This window comes from Amphiprion ocellaris, chromosome 23, assembly GCF_022539595.1.
Source record: "Amphiprion ocellaris isolate individual 3 ecotype Okinawa chromosome 23, ASM2253959v1, whole genome shotgun sequence".
NCBI lineage: Eukaryota > Metazoa > Chordata > Actinopteri > Pomacentridae > Amphiprion > Amphiprion ocellaris.
In genome coordinates this window covers 1,526,685-1,553,377 of record NC_072788.1, presented here as the reverse complement: position 1 = coordinate 1,553,377, position 26,693 = coordinate 1,526,685, and the positions used below count along the sequence as shown (strand labels likewise).

Below are 26,693 nucleotides of genomic sequence, written 5' to 3'. Positions count from 1 at the left end.
GCTTTGTGTGTTCTTTAGGTTGTCAAGTGTGATTCTCTTTTGTTGGTGTCTTGATTTGTGTTATGTGTTGTTTTCTGTCTCATTTTTGTCATTTTCTGTCTCATTTTTTTGTCTCGTTTGGTGTCGTTTTGTGTGTAATTCTTTGTCCGTTTGTGTCTAATTTCTCTGCCATATCTCAGTTGTGTGGTTTTGTCTGATTATTTTGTCTTTTGTGTTATGTTTGTGGTGTTTTGTGTCTCATTTGTGTTATTTTCTGCCAGATTTTTTTGTCCATTTGTGTCTGATTTAGTTTCTGTATCTCAGTTGTGTGGTTTCGTCCAACCGTTTTGTCATTTTGTGTCTTGATTTCTGCTGCTTTGTCATGTTCTTTAGTAATTCTGTGTCATTTCTGTGTCGTTTTGTGTATCATTTGTGTAATTTTTATGTCATTTTGTCTCAGTTTTTGTCGTTTTGTGTTGATTTTTTTTTGGCGCCAACAGAAAACAGAACGGTTTTGTTCTGTGGTTTCAGAACCAGTTTGTCGGAGCTGAAGCTTTAAAGCTTCTGTTTGGGAGGACAGAAAGTGAAGCAGCTTCCTGTCGAGTTCTGCGGTCGATGACTCGCTTCCTGAAAGTTTTACAGGACGAGATGCTGAAGTGAAGCAGAGAGCAGCTCTGCATGTTCACTCATAGATAGAGGTGAGAAAAGACACAGTCATAGGTTAGACTGAAAGAAAAACTACATTAGTTTACAGCTTTAGCTTTAACTAGTTAACAATTCACTGGTATTTTACTGATTTTTCCTGTTTTTGTCACATTACAGATCATATTCAGTAAAATCATAAAAAAAAAAAAATGAATTCATTTACATGTTAACTCTAAAAAACATCCTGTTCCTGTTATTAATTCATTCTTTTATGTTTGACTGCACAGTTAAACTACTTTACTGAACCTAAATCAAGCAATAAGTATCATTATTTTGCACACATTTGCAGCTATTTGAATGAAAAACTCTACATTGAGGGTTGAAAAATGCTGACTAATTCTGTTGCTGTTAAAAAAATAGTAAAAAATACAGAGTTAAACCACAAAAGCAAAAGATGAATTCATATTTTAACTGTAGAAAATGAAACAGGCCAAACCTGTAAATAGATAAATAGATATATTATACGTCCTTTAGGGGAAAATCAGGGTCAGTTCCTGAAAACGGATCTGACAGATTTAAAGTCTGCTAAAAATATGTAGTTTTACACGTACTTCCTGTTATTTTCACAGGTTTCTTTTACTGGATATACTTTTCACACTCATTCATGGTAACACTTTGGAAATGAACAGATTTTTGATGTTGAAATTCACAGTTTTAGTCCATTTGTTTTCAGTCACCACGTAAATTAAGAACCAAACGACACAAACAAGACACAAATATACACAAATAAGACAAAATGACAAAAATGAGACACAAAACAACAAAAACGAGATGCAAAACAATAAAAATGAGATTCAAAATGACATAAATCAACACAAATGAAACAAAATCACAATAACAAGACAACACAACAATTAGGAGGTGCAAAACAACACAAACGAGAAACAATTTTACACACACGACACACAATGACAAAAATGAGAAACAAAACAAACGAGGCAAAATCACACAAACAAAACACAAAATGACAGAAATAAGACACAAAACAACTAAAACGACACACGAAATGATGCAAATGAGTCAAAATGACTTAAACAAGATGCAAAACAGCACAAATAAGACAAGAATTAATACAAACAATGCATAAAACAAAAATTAAGAGACAAAATGAAACAAACGAGACACAAAATGACAAAAATGAGACATAAAACAACAAAAATGAGACACAAAATGACAAAAACAAGACAAAACAGCAATTAGGAGGCACAAAAAAAACCAAAAACAAGACACAAAATGGAAAAAATAAGCCACAACATTACAAAAATAAGACAAAAAACAACACAAATAAGACAAATAATTAATACAAATGAGACACAAAACAACACAAACAAGACAATAAAACCCTCTAACAGTGTGTCTGAAGACATTAAAATGTTGATTTGTTGTATTTAATATATCAGTAAAGTCTATTTTGTCTGTCGTGTCTTCCAGAACTCTTAGTGTTTGAATCCTGAACTCTGTGTTTGTTTTTCTTTCATTTCTGCATAAAGTCTGGAGCTGAGAGATTGAAATGATTCTTACATGATTACAAATTTTAAACCAAACTCATCGCAGCGCAACGAGGAAGAGGAAAGAGCTGCAGGTCGAAGCAGGAAGAGGAGGAAGAAGAAGAACTGAGAGGCGATCAGAAGCAAGAGCGACGGGGAGGAAGATCTAAAAAAAAAAAAAAAAAAAGAGGAACAAAATCCAGAAAATAAAAGAGAAACTCTGCAGCTCAGCGAGGATCTAAAAACCGAGAAGGTAAATCAGAGAGGAGCTGGTCTGAGACGACCATGAGGCTGAAGAGTCGACTCTGTTTCCTGGGTGAGTTCAGACCGACTAAACTAAACACCAAGAACCTCCTCAGATCCTCCTGCTTCTGGATCTGCAGGAACTTTATTTAAGTTCTATCTTCATTCTGTGAATATTTTCAGGTTCCAGGCATTTTAAGTCCATAGAGGACGGTCAGAAATGAAGGAAAAAGTCCACCAAAAATGAATTTTAACTCATTTTAGACCAGTTTTGACTCACTGAGACAACTTTTGAGCAGTTTTACAAAAATATTTTGCCATTTTTGTGAAAGTTTCGAGTCATTTTGGACAATTTTTTTGTATTTCTGGGTTCTTGGTTGGACAGAACAACATGTTCCAAAATGCCAGCTTTGCTTTGGATTGATAAACTGTGACAGATTTTTGTATATTTTTTTTTTTTTTTTTTTACTGTTTTCTCTAACTTTGAGCATCAATATTATGGGATGTATCATAGTTTGAACAGTAAAACTGCAGCAGTTTAATGACATAAAGTCCTAGAAACCATCATTGGTTCCCTGGATGTGTTTGTTAACTGATAATTCACCAAGTTCAAAGGTCTTTAGCATCTTCTTAGAGGGATTCTGCAGATCGAACAGTTTGGTAACTCGTTCCACCACCGGGGAACCACAGACTAGAAGAGTCTAGATATCCACCTCATGCCCAGTTGTGTGGTTGGATCAGGATCAGGCGCCTGTTGCTGGTCGAGTGTAGGCCTGATAGAGAGTTCAGGTAAAGCCAGAAGCTCCATTACCAGAGTAAAAAATATGACTGCATTAGAAAATAGTTGTTCCACATCCAGAAGATGATCCTGGTATCAGGATGGTTTTAAATAGGTCTTCTAACTATTAACAACAAAACATACATTAAAAAGTGCAAAACAAATAGAAAAAGCAGCATCCAGGTAACAGTTGTGTCTTTAGTGAAGATTGGCATTCAGCCTCAACTTTGAGGGGTTGATCCTGTTTCTCCTCTCTGGTGTGATCTGCTCCTTGAAGACGAAGGTGGAATGAACACTTGGATTCCCACCAGCTCAGTGGGATATGATCTCACTTCCAGCATTGCATCTGCTGATGGATTCCTTCTTGTAGTGTCACAAGTTGCTCGTTCTCCAGAGAACCTCCAGACAGCAGATGCTTGTGGTTGCTCTTGTTGGTGTTCTGCTGTAGAGGAGTTGACTGGCTGGATCTTCTGTCTGAAGAGCTTCACCAACCGCTCTACTGTCATTGCAGGCCAGCTTTTTGGATCTTGGGGCAAGAAGGGTGGTTTCTGATAGAACAGTGTTTTATTCAATTCTATGGAATTTTTTTTTGTAAGTCTCTGGAGACGGCTTTTAGAGCCGGTTCGTTCACGACCGACACCAAAAATGTGCGTAAAAATGCTCCTTTCATTGTCTAGAACTTGTTCTGACCAACCACCTATCACACATGCTGATATGAGCCTGGAAAGTTTACCCACAATGACCTTTTTAAAGTTTTCTCTGGTCAATTATCAGAAAACAGAAACACATCCAGGGAACCAATGATTGTTTCTAGAACTCTATGTCATTAAACTGCTGCAGTTTTACTGTTCAAACTACGATACATCCCATAATACTGATGCTCAAAGTTAGACAAAAGAGTAATAAAAAGTCCATCACTTTCTCAAATCAAATCAAAACTGGCATCTTACTTAATGTTGCCATCATGTCTGAGCCTCATCACTTCATCAGTCATAAATCTGGACCCTCCTCTATGAACTTCAAGGATCTGCAACTCTGAAAATATTCCTAGTCTGAAGGTAAAACTTTGCTTTATTAAAAAAAAAAACCCTGTAGATTAAAAAGAACAGCTGATTCTGAGGAGGTCAGAATATATTTGACCATCAGGAAGCTGAAAATCTGCTGAATATTTCACATTTTATCTCTCTGATAAATAGGTTAATTTAGGTGATTTTTTATGGATAACTTCAACCTGCTGGTGATTCAGATGTTTACAGATGTTTTCTGTCTGTTCAGTCGTTGTGTTTCTCTGCTAACAACAGTTTGGAATCTCAGTGTGAACTTCAGTTTTTCTCTGTGTCTCAGTTCTGGTGATTTCTTCTGTGTCGAGAGGAGAAAACCAAACTACAGTTTCTCCACCAGGTGGCGACGAGAAAGCGGAGAATGAAGGTATGGTGGACTCAGAATCTCTACAAAACCTGCATCAGTAAACTGCTGCTCACATCTGTTCACATCTGTATATTTACCTCACTCTATTTATGCTGATTTTACAGGTAAACGTGTGTATAAGTAAAAAAAATAGATTTTCCTTGTGAGATTTAAAATGGAAAATGTTGATATACTACGGGGACCAGACCTATCCTATCTTATACTACCATCTACAATACTACACTACACTATCATCTACTATACTATACTATCATCTACTATACTATACTGTACTGTACTGTACTATACTATACTATACTGTACTATACTGTACTGTACTGTACTGTACTGTACTGTACTATACGATACTATACTATATTATATTATACTGTACTGTACTGTACTGTACTATACTGTACTGTACTGTACTGTACTGTACGATACGATACGATACTATACTATACTATACTATACTATACTATACTATACTATACTATACTATACTATACTATACTATACTATACTATACTATACTATACTGTACTATACTGTACTATACCATTACACTACATTATACTACACTATACTGTGATGATCTCTACTCTTTTGTCAGAATAGTCATTTTGTCCTATATTATACTGCGTCGTAGCGTTCTATCATGTAGTATTCTTATTTCTCGTTCTCTAACACTTTGAACTACTCCATCCTCCACCCACTGGTCAGATGTTTTTATTTCCTGTCCTTCTTCTGTGTTCTGGAGTCTGTTTTCTAACTTCCTGTCCTGAAACTCATCAGTCTAATTCTGTTTCATGTCTTCAGCTTCCTCCACTCCTACGGTTCCACAGTCTCTGAATGACACCAGACATGATGCTAACAGCTCCACAGCGACCAATCAGAGCCCAGCATTGGTGGAGACGGTTTCCACGGTAACACAGTCCACTGACTTACAGTTCCTTTGTACCTGCAGCAGGTTAAAACAGTCACTAAACCAATGATTCTCTTTTATATTATTCACCGTTTTCACTAAACTCATCTGGAGCACGTTGAAAAATCTGAACTTGTCCAGTAAATTCTGAAAAGATTGGACTGTGTGTGCCAAGACGCCGGAAAAATTAACTAGCTAACAGGCTAACCTGCTACTGGGCTGTTTATAGAGCAGCTGTTGATGGTTTATAATTACTAAGAAACTCATTTAGCTACATTTACACATTCTACAAAAAAGTAAACAATTAAGTGAAAAAATAAGAAATACATTTTTTAAAAAAGGTGGAAATCTGTCAGGAGAGGTGATTAAAAATATGATGTAAAAAATGGTAGAATATTAGAACATAATAAAGAATATTTTTTATTTTATTTGTCTGTAGTTTAACAAAGTGTCAATAAATGCATCATAATTAGTAAATATCACAGAAAAAAGTGTTAATTTACATGTTAAATGTAAGAAAATAGGCAGAAAAATATTATTTTAAAGATATATATGATCTTATTTTTAAAAATTGTTAATTCAACACTTCTTAAACCCATTTTTGAGAAATTAAAGATAATTTAATTATACAATAACAAAATTAGTAATTTACATGTTGACTTAAAAAAATCAAAAATCTATGTTTTTATGAAAAGCTATTTCTTTTCTTTAGTTCTTTTACAATGTATGACCATAAAACCACACTTTTACTGTATTTAAATCAGCTAAAAACATTATTTTGCTATTTTTATTAAGTATTTTTACAGCCTTTAAATGTTAAACTATTGTACTGTTATATAATGTTTGTTTTCTGACACTTTGCTGTTTTTTTTGTTGTAATTTTTCTCTTTTACAGCCTGTAGTAGGAACGCCGGGTAATGAAACGACAACTGAAGGTTCGTCACAGTCTTCAGCCTCCGTTCACGTGACGACGGTTTCTATGACGACGGATCTCACCTCACCCGAAGCCAGTAGGTTACCTAGGTTACCGTCTCCAACTCACAGTTTGTCTTCCTGCATGTCAAACCACAGCTGTGACTACGGCGTTCTATAAATGTCAGCAGACAAACACGACTGGAGCTTCAGCGAGACACAAAAAGAACCGCAACACAACACTTAACCTGAAAACAACAACGTTTAACCTGAAACAACAAACTAACACCCAACACTCCATTAGTCACTCAGATATTAAACATGATAAAGAACTGTCTGGAAATGGATCAATTTTTAGAAGTAGTTTAAAATTTTATTGCATTATATTTTATTTATTGATTTTATTACATTTATTAGATTTATTACTTATATGTATTATCATTGCCATTTTTATTATTATTATTTATGATACTATTTCATTATTCTAATTATTAACAATAATAACATTAATAATAATAAATATCAATGACTTTTATATAAAGTTTTAAATATGATCCAAAATAAAGTCTGTTGTTGTAATTCATCATAATAATAATTATTAATATTATTATTATTTCTGACACTACTTTACTTTATTTTGTTATTATGAATAATATATAATATTAAATTATAATAAGAATTACCTCACTCTAATTATATAATAATAATAATAATAATAATAATAATAATAATAATAATAATAATAATAATAATAATAATAATAATAATAATAATAATAATAATTTATACTATGAAATTATAATTATAGTAATAATTATACAATTATAATAATAATTATTTTTATTATTATTAGTAGTAGTAGTAGTATGAGGTGTATTATTGTGATTATTTTCATAAAAATAATAATAATATTAACAACAACAACAATAATAATGATAATATTAATAACTATAATAACTATTATTATTGCCATTATTATTATTATTATTATTATTATTTTTGTTAGAAGGAATACTAATTATATCAATGATTTTTATACAAAGTTATAGGTATAAATTCATATCACACTTGATATTGATTGATATGTTGCAGTTAGAATCATAAGTATTTTGACATGTTTTATCATTATTATTTAGATTTGCTGAATGTTGAATATACAAGATTATTAAATTATATTGTGCATACAATGTTTTATGCACTAAAATTGGGAAACAAATGTATTTGAAATATCAAAAATGTCTGTATTTTATGTGTTTTCAGTTATTTTTCTGTATTTTTTGTTGTCTGAGCTGCTGGAATATTCCTTATTATATTATCATATTCATTATTAATTTGCCAAATTAGACTCAGATGTCTGTATTATTATTATATTACATCAATAATATTACAATATTACATATTAGAATCATGCTACTACATCAAAGATTATTATATAATATATTCATATTTATTACAAATTAACATTATGTATTACATATTCAGATTTTCCTAGTTTCTTGTATTAGTTTAATGTGAATGAATGAATCTACTGTTTGTTTGTTTGTTTCAGCAACACCTAGTGAGGAGGAAGATGGAAATACTTCCTGGGGTGAGAATGTTTCTGTTAATTTTAATTAATTTCATTAAGATTAGAAATATTCCATATTTTACTCACTGTCCAACTAAAAAAAAGACTAAATAAAACAATACAAAGTTAGATACTTTTACTCCTCCAGAAATTATTGTGTATAAATCCTGCTTTCGTGTAAAAATATATAAAAATCTGCCATTTTTTCCGTTTTATTTTACCAAAGACTGTTAGATTTAAGCTGAATACTGTGAATATATTTCTAAAATTTGATATAGTTTGGGGCAAAATACTGTGCAATTTTTGAGATTTTTGGTAGAAATACACAAGTTTTCTCATCAAATGTTGAACTAACGTGCTTTCATTAGTGTGTAATATATATTCTACTATACTGTTCTATTATGTACTATGCTATACTATGTTATGCTATACTATACTGTACTATACTACGTTATACTATACTATTACTTTACTAGATTTCACTATACTACACTATACTACACCACACTACATTACACTATACTATACTGTTATGTACTATGATATACTATATTGTACTATACTATATTTTACTATACTTTACTATACTATACTGTACTATACTGTACTATACTATACTTAAGTGGAAGAAAACTTCAGAAAATGACAGGAATATAGAATATTATAAATTAATGACATGATAAAAATATAAATAAAACGAGGCAGTAAAGTATTTATTTCCCTTTAAATCTGTCCCAGTGTGTTTTAAAATGTTGGATGAAATGTGTGTTTTCAGGCTATGTGTTCCTGGTGATGATCGTCCTGGTCATCATCGTTCTGTGTGTCATCCTCTACTTCCTCCGCAGAGCCTCCAGGGTGAGAATCTGAACCACAATAACGTCTTAGTGTGTTAAAGTACAGACTCCTGAACTGTTTTTATTTATCTGTCCAGACGTATTCCTTCGACCTGCATCGTCCCGGTCCGGTGGATCACCCGAACCTGCCCATCGGCACCTTTGAGCCGGTTTACCTGGACGACCTGGGTGTGTTTCTGTGGATGGAACCGGACTTCAGCTACAGTAAAGCCGTCCGAGTCCTTCCTCATGTGTTTCTGTGTGTTTTATCTCAGAGCGACCGACTCCCAAAGAAAACACGATGACCGAAGAAGCTCCTCCGGCTGCCAACGGAACCAGTCTGACGGAGGAAAAGTCCTCGAGTGGACACAACGGTAGGAAAATTACCTGGGGGACAGGTGTTACACTGAAACACCTCAGGAAGCATCAAACTATCACCAGCAGGACTCGGTTCCACGTGTTCCTGTCATGTTTTATTTCATCAGGAGTCATTCTGGACACATTTTAGGTCCTTTTGGTGAAACTTCAGGTCAGTCTGGACAAATTTTAGACCACTGTGGAAAGATTCTTGTTATTTTGGATCATTTTTAGTAAATCTGGACAAATTTTGAGTCAATTTGTACAAATATCAAATAATTTTGGACACATTTCAAGTAATTCTGCACAAATTTTGAGTGATTCTGAACAAATTTAAGTCACTTTAGACCAATATTGGGCCATTCTTGGACAAATTTAGTGATTATTCACCAATTTGGGATCATTTTATATAAGTTTGTGAAAGTGTTTTGTCATTTTGGACACATTTTAAATCATTTTAGGCAAATTTTAAGCTATTTAGGACTAATTAAGAATAATTTTGAAAAGGTTTCATGTAATTTTGGATAGTTTTTTTCATTTTGGATGAGTCTTATGGATTTTGGACAATTTTGAGTCATTTCGGAGAAGTTATTATTTTGATCTAGTTTCAAGTCATTTTAGACACATTTTGAGTCAGTTAAGTCCTTTAGGTGAAACTTCAGGTCAATTTGGACAAATTTTAGGCCGCTGACAAAATAAATCAGGTTTTGGATTTTATAGGTGCAGACACCACAAGAATTAAACATTAGAATAAAACAGTCAAACATGGACTCAGAATAACTAAAATGTTGTAAAACTACAAGTGAATTAACTAAAATATCCCCCTACATGTCGTCTCTTGTTGTGAGCAGCTGCTCAGGAACATCTGGATGTCAATGGTTTGGAGACATCACCCACCAGTAACACCAGTGAATCGCCAGACGCTGACCCAGTGCAGCCCCTGGACAGTCCCAGTCTGATGTTCGGTGATGCTGAAGAGCAGCAGAACGAGAACAACAACAATCCCTGTAAGAGCATTTAGACACACTGACTAAATATTTAGCCCTCATCTGAACTAATTCATTGGATTTTCTATTTTCTGAACATTTCAGAGTTTATTTTTCACTGCTAAAATAAGTGGAGGCTACATGTTCTGCTAACTGTTTGGCTTTAAAGTCAAATTTAGTACACAACTCTGTAGAAAATGATAAAATGCAACCTAACTGTATAAAACTGAACAAAACTTAGCCTTTTTTGGGAGGTCAATACCAATATATGACTACTAGCATGCATGCTAACACTCAGCTTCTCACTGAAAAAAAACATTTTCGTCGCTGATTTCTATTCTGTATTATTTGCCAGTATGTAAATTAGTGCTTTAAGTTTTCTAGCAACCCAATTTATGCATTCGGGAGTATTTAATTTTTTTATTTCTGTTTCACTGACACCTCTCAGCATGTTAACATGACTGTTTAGCCTAGCTTAGCACAGGCAGAATGGAGGGAAGCTGGTAGCTAATTAAAAGGATAAAAATGAATTTAAAATGTCAGATTAAAAGCATCCAAAGCAAATGTCATGCTAAGCCAACTGTAGTAATATGAAAGATATTTTAGCATTTTGAGGATGTCAATACCAGTACACAGCTGCTAGCGTGCATGCTAACACTTAAATTAAGAATTAAAATATTGGCTACAAAAACTAATTTCCATGATAGATTTTTATTATTTTGAGGTAAATTAGCACCTTTTGGTTGTCTAACAGTACAATTTGTGCATTTATGAGCATTTATTTCTCTGTGTTAAATTGACATCTCTTAACATTGAGACAGAGAGAAAGAAATGACTCAATATTGGTCCAAAATGACTCATTTGTGTCAATTTCTCAATATATTTTCAAAAGAGGTTAAAATTTATCCAAAACGAGTTAAAATTTGTCCCAAATTAGTCAAAATTTGTCCACAATAACTTTAAATGTGTCCAAACTAATTCAAAATTACTGGAAACCTGACCAAAAGTAGTTAAAATATTTTCACAACAAGATAAAATTGGTCCAAAATGAATTAAAATTCAGAAAAAAACTAAATATTGTCCAAAATGACTCTAAATGTGCAAAATAGCTCTAAATGGCATATGATACAAGAGATTACTGTATTTCAGTGATGTTTTGGGCCGATTTAAATCTAAAATGTCCTCTGTCCCTCTGTGCTGCCAGCGGTTTGTTCCAACGAGCCTTTCGTGGAGATAAACCTGGATGAACCGGCCTGGTGTGATCAGCTGCTCACCTCCCCTCAACCTCCGTCATCCGTCCTCCTGTTCTCTCCTTTCTCCTTCTCCTCATCCTCTTCTTAGCATCTCACTGGATCTGTCTTCTTCATGTCAAACTAAACATTCAGATTAGGAGGTTGCTTTGATCCACTAATCTTCTTGTATTCCACTTTTTACACCAACACACCTCAAAACGCGACATTCACCCAAACCACGTCCAGCAGCAGTCAGTACATCCCTGTACAACATCATTCATCCAAAAAGAGCTAAAACCTGTCCAACGTGACTTCAGATTTGTCCAACAAGACTAAAAACTCCAAAATAAGTGACAAAAATTGTGAAATGATGGTCCAAAATGATCAGAGGCTTTGCAAATGTTAAGTATTTGTCATATTAACTCAAAAGTTGTGTAATAGGACCGAAAATTAGTCCAAACTGCTTTAAAATTCATTTAAAACGTCTTGATATTTGCTTCAAACCGACTAAATAATTTGTCCAAAACGAGTTAAAATTTGTCCAAAATGACTCTAAATGTGCAAAATAGCTCAAAATATGCCCAAAATGAACTAAGAATTATTCAACATGATTCAAAATTTGTCCAAAATGACTAAAAATTTGTCCAGAATGACTCAAAATTTGTCCAGAATGACTCAAAATTTGTCCAGAATGACCAATTAATTGCTAAAATTAGTAAAAAAGGTGTCTGAAATGACTCCATAACCTTCCAAAATGACTAATTTGTGTTAAATTTCTCAAAACATGTTCAAAATGAGTCAAAATTTGTCCTAAAATAGTCCTAAATTGTCCACATTAACTGTAAATATGTCTAAAGTAACTAAAAATTACTGGAAATCCGACCAAAATTACCTAAAATATTTTCAAAACGAGATAAAATTGGTCAAAAATGAATTAAAATTCAGTCATAACTTAAAAATTGTCCAAAATGGCTCTAAATGTGAAAAAGAGCTCAAAATATACCCAAAATGGACAAATAATGACCCCAAATGAATCAATATTGGTCCAAAATTAGTCAAAGTCTTTGCAAAATTACTCAAAATTTGACCAAAATAACCCATTAATTGCTAAAACTAGTAAAAAAGGACTTCATAACTGTCCAAAATGACTCATTTGTGTTAAACTTCTCAAAATATTTTCAAAAGAGGTTAAAATAAAGATTCCAGAGAATCTCAGTAATTAAAGTTAGACTCACTGAGTTCCTGCTGTGGATCCTGAATTTAATATAAAATAAACCTAAACTGGTAGTTTGTAATCTGACATCAGAGAGATTACTAGTTCTACTGTTAGAAGTAATCTGATTACTGTCATGTGTTAGAGTAGATTACACTGCGCTGTACTCAAACTGTGGTTAGTTTCTGTAAATACTGTTTCTGTTTGACATTTTGACATTTTCTGTTTGTGATGGTGGATGTTTCTGAGTGTATCAGAAGATGAAATGTGTTGACTTTAATTTGTAGTGACAATTATTTTCTAATTTTTTCTTTTTGATTAAAAAAAACCCCAAAAAACTGACTAGAATTACAAAAATTTACATTTTCATGCAACATTTGGCTTCATTTAGGAAACCCCAAACTGACATAATAATAATAATAATAATAATAATAATAATAATAATAATAATAATAATAATAATAATAATAATAATAATAATAATAATAATAATAATAATAATAATAATAATAATGACCTGCTGGTTCAGTGTTAAATGGTTGATATTAAAGTGTTTTCTCTGCAGTTTGTATTTTTGTGTTGTTATAAATATGAATTTGGTGTTAAAATAAAACTAAACTTGGCTGATTCTTGTATTTGTACGTTCTTCTCCCTTATTATAAATATTATAATCCTCTAATTAACATCTTCAATAATAGATCTGACTGAGTTTCTACACCTGGAATCTGTTTCCACACAGTCTGACTGTGTTTCTTTACATCCTGTCCGGTTTCCTGATGAAGCTGCAGTGTTCAGAATATGTAGATTTTCTCCACTAGGTGGCGCTAAAGATGCATCAAACAGAACAGGCTTGACAGGCTGTCCAACATGACCCAAAAACTCTCTAAAACAAGTTAAAATGTGTCTGAAATGACTCCATCACTGTCCAAAATGACTAATTAGTGTTAAATTTGTCAAAAATATGTACAAAACAAGTTAAAATTTGTCCCAAATTAGTCAAAATGAGTCCACAGCAACTCAAAATTATTGAAAACTCCATTAAATTTACTTCAAATATTTTCAAAATTAATGGTCAAAATGAATTAAAATTGACTCAAAATAAGTTAAAAATGGTCCTAAATGATTCTAAATGTGCAAAATAGTTCAAAATATGCCCAAACTGAACTAAGAATTTTCCAAAATTACTCAAGAATGTAGACGGTAGAAAAAAAATCATGTTTTACTTGAACATGCGACTAATGATACGACTGATTTACCCTCTAAATGTGTTCATTTACTAGATTACTGATACTGATGCTCTGAACATGTGTTTAAAAAGAAATAGAGGCTGGTCTACGGGGTGAAAAACAAACAAGTTAGTGTCATTTTATAGCTTTTAACTGTTTTGTTCAATACAGTTAAACATGGAAACATGGAATCTGGTCTCAGATCAGCTGCTGGGTCGTGTTCTGGAGCAAAAACTCAGCAGAGTCTCAGTTTGGAGGTTTGATAAGAAATAAATCAGACTTATCTGAAGCGGGTTCATCAGAGGGAGGAAGCAGGAGAACCAGAAAACTGTTCTGGACCAGATCAGTCTGGACCAGGACCTTCATCCTGCCGGTTCCGGACCAGGGCCTTCATCCTGCCGGTTCCGGACCAGGGCCTTCATCCGGCCGGTTCCGGACCAGGGCCTTCATCCGGCCGGTTCCGGACCAGGGCCGTCATCCGGCCGGTTCCGGACCAGGGCCGTCATGCTGCCGGTTCCGGACCAGGGCCTTCATCCGGCCGGTTCCGGACCAGGGCCTTCATGCGGCCGGTTCCGGACCAGGGCCTTCATGCGGCCGGTTCCGGACCAGGGCCTTCATCCGGCCGGTTCCGGACCAGGGCCTTCATGCGGCCGGTTCCGGACCAGGGCCTTCATGCGGCCGGTTCCGGACCAGGGCCTTCATCCGGCCGGTTCCGGACCAGGGCCTTCATCCGGCCGGTTCCGGACCAGGGCCTTCATGCGGCCGGTTCCGGACCAGGGCCTTCATCCGGCCGGTTCCGGACCAGGGCCTTCATGCGGCCGGTTCCGGACCAGGGCCTTCATGCGGCCGGTTCCGGACCAGGGCCTTCATCCGGCCGGTTCCGGACCAGGGCCTTCATGCGGCCGGTTCCGGACCAGGACCTTCATGCGGCCGGTTCCGGACCAGGGCCTTCATGCAGCCGGTTCCGGACCAGGGCCTTCATCCAGCCGGTTCCGGACCAGGGCCTTGATCCAGCTGACTCCAGCTCCTCTCTAACAGACAGTTGAAGCTGGATTGTTCCTTCCAGGTGAGTCTCTTTCATCAGGTAGAAGGCACTTCCTGTGATGTGTCTTCAGCTCTGAGAAGGTTCCAGCTGAACCTCATCAGTCTGCAGCACCTGAAGCTGCACCTCCACTGTCTTCATTGGGTCACAGCGCCCCCTGCTGCTGTGGAGGATCACTGAACGCTTTAACTTCCAGTTTGTCAGACCGTTTCTTGGAAAACTCACACACAATAACACACACAGTACCACACACAATACCACACACGGAAACACACACTGTTGCATGTGAGAGAATCTCCTGAAAAGCAGGACAGATATTCAGAAGAAAAGAGGAGAAAGAAGGAATCCTATCAGCCCATCCAGGCTCAGGGAGATGATTTTCCTCAACCTGCACTGTTTAAATACTGAGTTTGGTTCTGTTTCTGTTCTGTGGGTTTGTGTGCAAAGTTCTGTTCATTTGTTTTTTGTGCAACAAAAGTTTGATTAAAACAGTAAAAGTAAGAATGCCTGTTTTTGTAACAGAACAAATGCACAAAATGAGGCAGTTATGAGGCTTCTCATAAAAAGACTGAATGCACAAAGGGTTTATCAACACACAAATCATTCATATTTCCCAGGAAAGGCTAACATCTGAGGCTTCAAATAATAATAAAATAAATAAATAAATAAATAAATAAAGAAGCAGCTGTCTGCAGGAAAGGTGAAGGAAGAGAATAATACAGCTGTTTGTGCAGAGTGTTCACCATGTTCAGGACTTTACTGCTGCACAGTTTGTTAATTTTACCTTAAAAAGTCTCAGACTGAAGCTTTATGTCCTAAACTGTAATCAGAGCTGAACTCAGTAAAACACAGTTCAGTGTTTCAGTGGATTTAGTTTTTATTTCTCTCCTCATTTTGTAGGAATAAAGTCACAGACTGAGACTGAACAGTTTTATTGAATCAGACCCAGAAGGGTTCAGATTAAAGTGAATGTGGTTCTTCTGGTTTGATTTTTTTTTCCATTCTCTAGAAGTGTGGTTTTAGTCACATGATCTGTGAGCTGATAGTCTGAGCCTTGCACTGGAACTATCAGTGAGTATGACTGCTGTTTGTTTGAAGACACTGTGAGCTTCAGTATGGTGTTTTTGGTCTTTATTTTAAGTTTATAAACCGTGCTAGTTAAGCTGCTATGGCTAATTTGGTTTGTTGTGGAGCCTCATTTATGATCTATATGTAAACTTACATCTCTGTTGCTGTGTTTATACTATGCTTACTGTGCTGTGAGTGCATTTTGATGTGAAAACGGTGTGCAGTTCTCATAGTTACCTGATCTAAAACCTGGGAGGATGAGAATGTAAAGAGTGTTTTACAATTTTTATTGATTTGTAATAGGGCTGAAGCAATTCCTTGAGTTTGAATATTCTCAGTAATAAATACAAATAGACTGATCAGTTTTCTTATTTGTGTTCTATCAGCTGCAGTAGCAGCAGTTTAAATGGATCAAACATAAAAACGGGTTTATGGGATTTCTGCATCACCAACTAGATATATGTGGGGGTTCCCATGGCTTTAATTTTAGTAGAATACCCCAGTACTGTACTATATGTGCAGAGTACAGGTGTATTATACTATATATGTACTATACACCTGTACTATACTATATATGTAGAGTACAGGTGTATTGTACTATATATGTAGAGTACAGGTGTACTGTACTATATATGTAGAGTACAGGTGTACTGTACTATATATGTAGAGTACAGGTGTACTATACTATATATGTAGAGTACAGGTGTACTGTACTATATATGTAGAGTACAGGTGTACTGTACTATATATGTACTATACACCTGTACTATACTATATATGTAGAGTACAGGTGTATAGTACATATATAGTATAATACACCTGTACTCTACATATATATGTACTATACACCTGTACTATACTATATATGTAGAGTACAGGTGTATTGTACTATATATGTAGAGTACAGGTGTACTGTACTATATGTGTAGAGTACAGGTGTACTGTACTATATGTGTAGAGTACAGGTGTACTGTACTATATGTGTAGAGTACAGGTGTACTGTACTATATGTGTAGAGTACAGGTGTACTGTACTATATGTGTAGAGTACAGGTGTACTGTACTATATATGTAGAGTACAGGTGTACTGTACTATATATGTAGAGTACAGGTGTACTGTACTATATATGTAGAGTACAGGTGTACTGTACTATATATGTAGAGTACAGGTGTACTGTACTATATATGTAGAGTACAGGTGTACTGTACTATATATGTAGAGTACAGGTGTACTGTACTATATATGTAGAGTACAGGTGTACTGTACTATATATGTAGAGTACAGGTGTACTGTACTATATATGTAGAGTACAGGTGTACTGTACTATATATGTAGAGTACAGGTGTACTGTACTATATGTGTAGAGTACAGGTGTACTGTACTATATGTGTAGAGTACAGGTGTACTGTACTATATGTGTAGAGTACAGGTGTACTGTACTATATATGTAGAGTACAGGTGTACTGTACTATATGTGTAGAGTACAGGTGTACTGTACTATATGTGTATAATACAGTGCAGATGTTGGCCCGTGTTCCACCAGGACGGTTATTTCTGTTGCACAGCTCACTCACTTCTGCTTTTGATTCTGTAATGCCAAGCAGGGAATCCGATTACTCAATTATCTACCAGAATAATCGATAGAATACTCAATTACTAAAATAATGGATAGCTGCAGCTCTACTCTTTAACATGTTGTACATTTTTGTTTGCATTGCAGTTTTACAATATTATAAAAGTCTAAGAAGATTCAGTAAACAGAACTCAACCTGAGCTGAGTCTGCTGGGTCTCTCCTTTTGTGTTCACTGTTTGGAAATATGGTTTTCTGCCAGGACAGAATCCATCTGGAAACTATTCAGTCTGTGTCTTCACCACATTCCATGTCTACAGAAGTTTTATTTCTGGAGATACTGAACCCTGAAAACAGTAAATAATTTACAGGAACTTCTCAGGTGTGAGGAAATGTTAAATTCAGGTGAAATATTTTACAGAATTGAATCCCCCCCATATATAACTCTCAGAATATCTGACAGAACTGAGTTTTGTGAATCTGAGACATTGAATTAACCGAGTTCTGCAGTGACAGTGACTCTCCCTGCTGTGTTTGACTCCTGCAGGTCAGACTCAGGATTTCTATGAGGCCCAGGAGCACAGCAACGTCACGCTGACGTGGATCTTCCCTGCAAACATCGACATGCATCCACAGCAGCTGACTGCACACATATTTCACATGAAAACCTGGAGGTGTATCTACTTGTACGACAGTAGGGGTGAGTGGTATCCAGATGAGCTGTACAGAGGACGACTGCACTGCCATCCACAGCTGTTTCCACCGTGTCCTGACCCACCTGAGCCGCAGTGATGCAGGAAAGTTCCACTTCTCACGATATAAGAGATTATAAAATTAGACGTATGACATCCTAGGAGCTGCAGTGATAACAATAAAGGTTTTCTCCACTAGGTGGCAGTAAAGATGCATCAAATCACCAAACAGCAGCCTCAAACAGAGCAGGCTTGACAGACTGTCAAATCACCCAACTCTAAAACAAGTTAAAATTAGTCTAAAATGACTCCATAACTGTACAAAATGCCTAATTTGTGTCAAATTTTTCAAAATATGTTCAGAACAGGTTGCAATATGTCCAAGACAAGTTAAAAATTTGTCCTAAATTTGTCATGTGTCCACAATAACCGTTTCCAAACTAACTCAAAATTACTGGAAATCCGACCAAAATTACTTAAAATATTTTCAAAACAATTTGTAGTTCTAAAATAAGTTAAAATTCACTCATAAGTTAGAATTGTCCAAAATGACACTGCACATCCAAAATACCTTAAAATATGCCCAAAATGAACTAAGAATGATCCAAAATGACTTAAATTTGAAAAAAAAAAAAAAAAAACCCAAAATGACCCAATAACTGTCTAAAACAAGTAAAAAAAACATGTCCAAAATGTGCACTCTAAATGTGCAAAATAGCTCAAAATATGCCCAGAATGAACAAGGAATTATTACGGTTCTCGAGGAGGCTCAGGGTATGAGAAACGACACACTCGAGTATGAGTTGAAGGCTTTTAAAGACAACACAAGAAGGAAATAATATGAACTACAAGACTAACAGAAAGGCGACAAGCGGAAGTGATGTACTGTCACTCTGAATACTGACTACAGGGAGAGGGGAAACTACACCATCTAGCGGTCAGACAGTGAAACTACACTAATACTGAACGTTAACTAAGAACAGAAAGACTAACCCACAGAGGGTAAAATCCAGGCAGGAGAGCAAGAGGAACACACTAGAACACTACGAGTAATAACTACAGGAGTAAGTTTACGCCAAGCAGAACACTAAGAACCAAAAGGCTACGCTAAGCAGAGCAGCTTAGCTGATGGGGAACCTGAGTGGGGGAATGGGGAAGTCTTCAGTGGGAGCAGGGCAGACGGTAGTTAGGTAAAGTTGGCAAGATATTCACAGATTCGGACTTCCGCCATCAATAACTCATGGGATATACGTTGTAAAAACATAAACAATGCCTCTTTCAAATCGATGTAAGCTAGACAATGTGCTACGAGGCCAGTTTTATCAAAAGTCGCTGTCTTTCAAGTTGCAGAAATAACACTGATGTCTATGAGCAGCTGGCTGTGCAACGAGTGAACAGGGACCGTCTGCAAATAGCAAAACTTTTATACACTGTAGTGTCACCAAATTTACTGCAGCCATCAATTGTCTCCTGCTGCTCATACTACAACTCTTGGTTTGACACTAAATGCAAAATCTGAATTTTAAGGAATTGTTATTGGTAATAAAATTCAATAACTTCACTCTTATACATTGCAGTGTTACCAAAATCACTGGAGCCATCAGTTGACTCCTGCTGGTCATACTACACACATACATCACACTCTTGGTTTGATATTAAATAAAAAAATCTGAATTTTAAGGAATTTTTTTCTTATTTTCTTATTATTTTATTAGTAATAAAATTCAATAACTTCCCTCTTATGTACTGCAAAAAGATTACACTCTGTCTAACTCAGTTGGCTCCTGTTGATCATACTACAACTCTTGGTTTGATATTTAACTATTTTTCACAATTTTAAGGATTTTTTTTATTGGTAATGAAATTGTTGTTATATATCTCAAATATTTTTTGTTGTAACAGTTAAAAGTGGTCATCCATTTTTTTTTTTTTTTTTGGTAGATTGTGTAACATTAATAACCAAAAGTAACTGAATTTTAATGATTTGGGTTGTTTATTGCCATGTGAAGATGTGCACACTATTTAGTGTGCATGCTTGTATGTGAAGTTTAAGGATTATGAGTAAATTAGCTTTGACGGCTCTTCTCTTGATGTATGTGGGGCTATATTTTTAGATCCACAGTGCACCTGTTTGTCCAAATACATGATACTGAATAGTAATGGAACTTGGACTCCTCATCAAAGAGAGGATCAGATAACATCAATATACCAAACTAAACTGTTTAGACTGTCTCCTCAAGTACTGACGATTGGGAAGAAAGACAGTCAGACGCTTTCTTACGAGGCTGCAGCCTTAACTGATTCATTTAAACCCTAATGTTAAACAGCTAATAATATTTTCCAAGTTAAGGACTGCACGGACAATACTTGGAAGAAAAAACCTGAAGGTATGATCAGTAGGACCATTTTGATGGTTGGATGGCGTTTATTTTTTCTGCAGTGTTTAAGAGTAAAGTAAGTGAATTTTATTTACCACAAAAATTCCTTAAAATTCAGATTTTTTTACTTAATGTCAAACCAAGAGTTGTAGTATGATAATCAGGAGCCAACTGATGGCTCCAGCGAATTTGATGACACTACAGTACATAAGAGTGAAGTTACTGAATTGTATTAGTAATAAAATAATAAGAAAATAATAAAAATTTCTTAAAATTCAGATTTTGCATTTAGTATCAAACCAAGAGTTGTAGTATGACCAGCAGGAGACAATTGAAGGCTCCAATGATTTTGGTAACACTACAGTACATAAGAGTGAAGTTAATGAATTTTATTACCAATAAAAATTATTTAAAATTCAAATTTTGTACTTAATATCAAACCAAGAGTTGTAGTATGACCAGCAGAAGCCAATTGAAGGCTCCAGTGATTTTGGTGACACTAAAGTAAACAAGAGTGAAGTTATTGTATTTTATTACTAATAAAATGATAAAAAAAATTCCTTAAAATTCAGATTTTTTTTTATTTAGTGTCAAACCAAGAGTTGTAGTATGACCAGCAGGAGACAATTGATGGCTGCAGTAAATTTGGGGACACTACAGTGTATAAAAGTTAAGTAATTGAATATTCGTCTCTCTTCGCTGTTGCAGCGGTTTTGCTATTTGCAGACGGTCCCTGTTCACTGGTTGCACAGCCGGCTGCTCATAGACATCAGTGCTATTTCTGCAACTTGAAAGACAGCGACTTTTGATAAAACTGGCCTCGTAGCACATTGTCTAGCTTACAGCGATTTGAAAGAGGCATTGTTTATGTTTTTACAACGTATATCTCATGAGTTATTGATGCCGGAAGTCCGAATCTGTGAATATCTTGCCAACTTTACCTAACTGCAGAAGTTGGCGTGGCGTTGGTGAAGCAGGAGACAGCGGGGGAAGCGTGTGGCGGCCAGAACCAGGTGTGGGATGTAGGAGATCAGACTGATGATCAGCGGCGTCATCTCCTCTGTGAACACAAGAGGTCAACATTAAAAGTGACGCAGAAAATGAACAAAAAGTCCGTGTCAGAAGAACAAACCTGCGGGTTGCTGATGAGTGTTGCAGGAAGTTTATTCACTTCCCTTTCTCTCAGTCCTTTACTGTTGCTGCAGGAGATCAATCAGATCGATCAGCAGTCAATAAATGCTTGATTAGCTCAGCTCAGTTCAGGGAAACTAGTTTCAGTGCTACCTTCCAGGTTGTTATTCAAGACCGAAGGTAGCATCAAAACCACGACTTCCTCCAGTGAAAAACATACTTCAGCAGACGAGAAACATTTCAAAAATAGATAAAAAGGAAAACATAAGTTAAATAATGAGAGTAAAATAGGTATAAAAACGATTAAAATTTAAAAAAACAAAAAAAACAGTTTTTATCTGTAATTTTTAAACTTATGTTCTGGATTTTTCTTGCTTGGGTAAATTATAGATAATATTTAGTAAAACCACAGAAAAGAAAATATTAATTTACATGTTGATGTAAAAAAAAAAGCAAAACAAAAACAAAAACCAAAAAAATACGTAAATTAAAAAAAAAAAAATCAGTGTTGTTCTTTTACAACATGTGACCATAGAATGACAGTTTTTTGTGCATTTAAAATATTTATTTTACAAATATTTGCTGTTATTTAAAAGAACCATTAAATATAATTGGACTGAAAAATGGTAAACAATTTTTAAAACTTAACTTTTCTTTGTTTGATAAATGCTGACAATATCCAGTATAATCACACAAAAAACAAAAAAACAAGCCAAAACTGTAAATGTCAACATTAAAATCAATATTTTAATAAAGAATTGTTTGTTTTTTCACAACATTTGACTGTAAAGTTACACCATTTTATCATATTTGTGTCAGTTAATTTTTTACTATTATTTTTCCAGATGTTTCTTGTTATTTTGACACATTTTGAACATTGCAGAAGTCTGCCAGTTAAGTTTTTTTGGCAATTTTACTACCAGATTTTTAGTTTTTTATTCTCTTTTTTTATTTTATTTTATTTTTTTTACAGCAATTAACAAGTTTTTTCCCTGTGATTTTACTGGTTATTTTCTGTAATTTAACTAAACAGGGAGAATCAGTAAAACAACAACAAAAACAATGAATTGTTTAAAAATTACAGTTAAAAAATGGAAAATGTTACCGTATGAAGCAGCAGATTTCCTTGTTTCTGTCCCGATGATACAAACACTTCTGTTGGACAATAAAGATCCACAAACTGAAGGGACACAATAACAGTTGTGTGGTTCATGTGGTTCTGATAGCATGTGAAACAACGTCACGCTCAGCAATAAATCACTTCTCTATAGAAGATTCCTCACCTTTGTCCTCATTTTACCGTCTTCCCAGCAGGTTCAGCTCATTTTAACTCTTCAGTCCTCCCAGTTTGTGCTCACCTCCATTCATTTCTGCTCACTTTAGAGTTTATTTGCATTTTCTTGGCTGCACAGAACCTAATTTAAACAGAGTTGGCCAATAATTAACATTTTATTTATGAGATTTTTGTGCTTTTATGTGTGATTTCAAACAAAAGTGAAACTGTAAATTCACGTTGATAGATTCTCGTTTGACCTGATGTGACTCTGAGCTGATGGACGCTCAACCACTTCCTGAAATGACCAAAGCAGAAGCTGGACTGAAACTAGGATGGCCATATTTTGATCACTGAATACCCAAAGTTGTTTAAATCAATCCAACTGGACTTTAAGAAGGTTCCTTGAAGACGTTTCACCTCTCATCCAAGAGGCTTCTTCAGTTCTGGTGGTGGTTGATGTTGCCTCAGCTTATAACCTCTGTGAGGTGTGGTCAGTGTTATTCACATTCCGACGATCATTGCCAAGGCCCACCTGGCTCCTCAACGATGGTCGCTGGGAGCCAGGGAGTGACAAAGGGGGTCGTTGAAATGTGAGTTTCACCGAGCCCTCATATGCTAATGGTGGTCGTTAGCATGAGTCACTTCACATGAGTCATTCTGCTGAGTAGTTCTTTTGGGGAGTTTTGAAAGGACCTGATTGTAAAATGGTGAAAGATGATGTCACAGACCACCCCCCCCGTTCAGAGATGGCTTCTCCACTTTGACATGGATGGCTTCTTTCACACCTCTCTCAAACCATCTGTCCTCCCTGTCCAAAATCTGAACATTGGTGTCCTGAAATGAGTGTCCCTCTTCCTTGAGGTGAAGGAGGACCACCGAATCCTGTCCTGAGGAACTGGCTCCTCTGTGTTGAGCCATACGCTTGTTAAGTGGCTGTTTGGTTTCCCCTATGTAGAGATCTGAGCATTCCTCGCTGCATCTCAACACAGAAGAGCTCAATTGAGCTCAAGCGCTCAAACAGTTCAATAATACCGTGTCACATCTTAGAAAAGTAACTTGTGGTGTTCCACAAGGTTCCGATTGGGACCTCAGTTATTTATACTTTATGTGAATATTAGTTGAGATTAAAAGAGTTAATCATATCTAAAAAGTCTGTAGTAAACATTTGAGGAGGGCAGCAGACATGCATGTTAAAATCGCCTAAGACACGAATTTTCTCAAACTTGGAAATAAAAAAAAGATAAAAGCTCAGAGAATTTGTGAATAAAAATACTGTTCGTCTAAGGTGGTCTGAAGATAATTAAAATCAAAGATGGGCCCTTTAAATGAATTACAAAACCAAGATATTCCAAAAAAAGCTGTTGTGTGAGGTGGCACTACATTGAAAATCCTTCTTGTATATAACAGCAACCCCCTCCCCTGCCTGACAGTGTGGTTGATGTAAATGAAAGAAATTAGGCAGAGTTGCTTCTATCAGTGCACTATGATCTCCCTGTGATAGCCAAGTCTCTGTAATGATAAAAAAAAATCTGAGAAATCAAATCATGACATAAAAAGGATTTGTTGTTAAGTGATCAGATATTTAAAAGGATGAAATTGACAGGAGTATAGTGAGGTGAGGGAGGAGGTATGCTTCAGAGGAATCTGAATCAGATTGGCAGCATTAACACCAGAGGGTTGTGAGGCTGAGGGAGCTGATGAGGGTAGAAGCTGATGGTAGTTATGGGAAGGAGCATGGCAAGTCTGATAGTGAAGGACTGCTTCAAGGGAGGAGGTGACAGGATTGTTAAAGACGGAGGAGAATGGTAGAGGCCCAGAAGGATTATTTGAATTCAAGGGTCTGATGTCTTGGGGGATGAAACTGTTCCAGAACCTCCTCCCAGAGGGGAGCAGGAGAACAGTCCATGGTGGGGGTGTGTGGAGTCTTTGATAATGTTCTGGGTTCTGCTGAGACAGCGCTTGTGTCCAACATCCTGGATGGATGGAAGAGAGGTCCCCATGATCTTCTCTGCCGTCCTCACCACCCTCTGCAGCGACTTCCTGTCTGAGGCCCTGCAGCTGCCAAACCAGATGGAGATGCAGCTGGTCAGCAGCTCTCTATGGTGCCTCTGTAGAAGGTGGTCAGGATGGGAGGGACAGCTGTGCTCTCTTCATCTGTTGCAGGAAGTGCAGACGTTGTTGAGCCTGTTTGACCAGAGATGATGTGTTTAATGACCAGTCCAGACTGTCCGTGATGTGCACCCCCAGAAATCTGGTGCTGCTGACCACCTCCACAGCTTTATTGTCAATGATGAGAGGTGAATGACTGGGCTGCTTCCTCCTGAAGTCGATGATTAACTCCTTGGTCTTCTCGATGTTCAGGAGCAGATTGTTCACGCTGCACCAGTCCACCTGCAGCTTCACCTCCTCTCTGTAGGACAGATCGTTATTGTCCCGAATGAGACCCACTAATGTTGTGTCGTCCACATACTTAATGATGTGGTTCGAGGAGGATGCAGAGCAGCAGTCATGTGTCAGCAGCGTGAACAGTAGTGGGCTCAGAACACATCCCTGTGGGGATCCGATGGAGACAGATGGATCTGGAGATGGTGTTTCCTACTCTCACTGACTGTGGTCTGTTAGTGAGGAAGTCTAGCAGCCAGTTGCACATGGAGGTGCTGGTATCCAGTGGACTCAGTTTGCTGACCAGCTGCTGGGGGATGATCGTGTTAAATGATGAACTGTAGTCAGTCAGCAGCATTCACATGTAGATGTACCAGGTTCAGATGGAGAGAGATGGCATCCTCTGTGGAGCGGTTCGGCCGGTAAGCAAACTGATACGGGTGGAGTCCAGGAGGCAGTGTGGAGATGATGTGGTCCTTTACCAGCCTCTCAAAGCACTTCCTCATGATGGGTGGAAGTGCCACAGGGCGGTAGTCGTAGGGCAGGTGATGGTGGCAGATTTAAGACAGGATGGACCAACAGCCTGCTCCAGTGAGGTGATAAAGACGTCCGGAAGCACCTGTACCAGCCGGTCGGTTCACTCCCGGAGTACTTGTCCTGGAATGTTGTCAGGACCTGCTGCCTGGAGTACATTCACTTTCCCCAGGGTCTTACAGACCACAGCCAAGCTGAGGTTCAGTGCTGTTTCATCAGGGAGGGGATGGATTTTGCTGCAGGGTTGTCGGTAGGGATGCACCGATCCCATCCCTGAATTTGGAAATCTGCCGATACTATTCTGATACCAGATCTCTGTTTGCTTTAATATTGTCATTATTGCTGATTTTATATGAGGCTGTAATAAATTCCTCTCTACAGGCAAGTATGATCTGTATCAATGTATGCATGTATGTCCCAAAAGGTAACTTGAGATAAGTATAAGGTCAGAAAAGGAAGTCAGAAAAACAGGAAAAATCCCATCATGAAAACAAATATGCAACTGTACGAGTTTCAAATTGACTCAGTATTTATTAAATCCAAGACAGAAACACACAAAGGGTAAACTTCTCTAACGCAGTTTGTTAGAAACATATTTCAGCAGCTGAACCTGAATAAAAATCACTTTAAAACTGGACAAATGTTGAATAAATTCTCTAATTATCTTTGACTCCATTCAGTGTTTAACATCTCTAAATAAATGATCAACATCTTTTTTCCTTCATATTTAATGACTTTTCGTACAACATTAATGTGATGATATGTTTTC

General features: G+C 36.4%; 1 protein-coding gene across 1 annotated transcript; it reads left to right on the top strand.

Annotated features, from left to right (window-relative positions):
* Positions 1-2,108: 2,108 nt before the first annotated feature.
* Positions 2,109-13,251, top strand: LOC118471824 (uncharacterized). Its single transcript, XM_055007509.1, has 10 exons — positions 2,109-2,487; positions 4,537-4,620; positions 5,419-5,525; positions 6,420-6,534; positions 7,986-8,024; positions 8,779-8,858; positions 8,935-9,025; positions 9,112-9,210; positions 10,045-10,200; positions 11,384-13,251. Exons 1-10 carry the CDS (start codon positions 2,457-2,459, stop codon positions 11,518-11,520), a joined length of 939 nt encoding a protein of 312 aa, XP_054863484.1. The 5' UTR covers positions 2,109-2,456; the 3' UTR covers positions 11,521-13,251.
* The last annotated feature ends 13,442 nt before the right edge of the window (positions 13,252-26,693 follow it).

What these genes read in the sequence shown, in the direction of transcription:
- LOC118471824 (XM_055007509.1), top strand. Translation starts at nt 2,457, where the DNA reads ATGAGGCTGAAGAGTCGACTCTGTTTCCTGG. An exon ending in CGAGAAAGCGGAGAATGAAG is followed by an intron (nt 4,621 to 5,418) that starts GTATGGTGGACT and finishes TCATGTCTTCAG; the next exon opens with CTTCCTCCACTCCTACGGTT. An exon ending in TCTCACCTCACCCGAAGCCA is followed by an intron (nt 6,535 to 7,985) that starts GTAGGTTACCTA and finishes TGTTTGTTTCAG; the next exon opens with CAACACCTAGTGAGGAGGAA.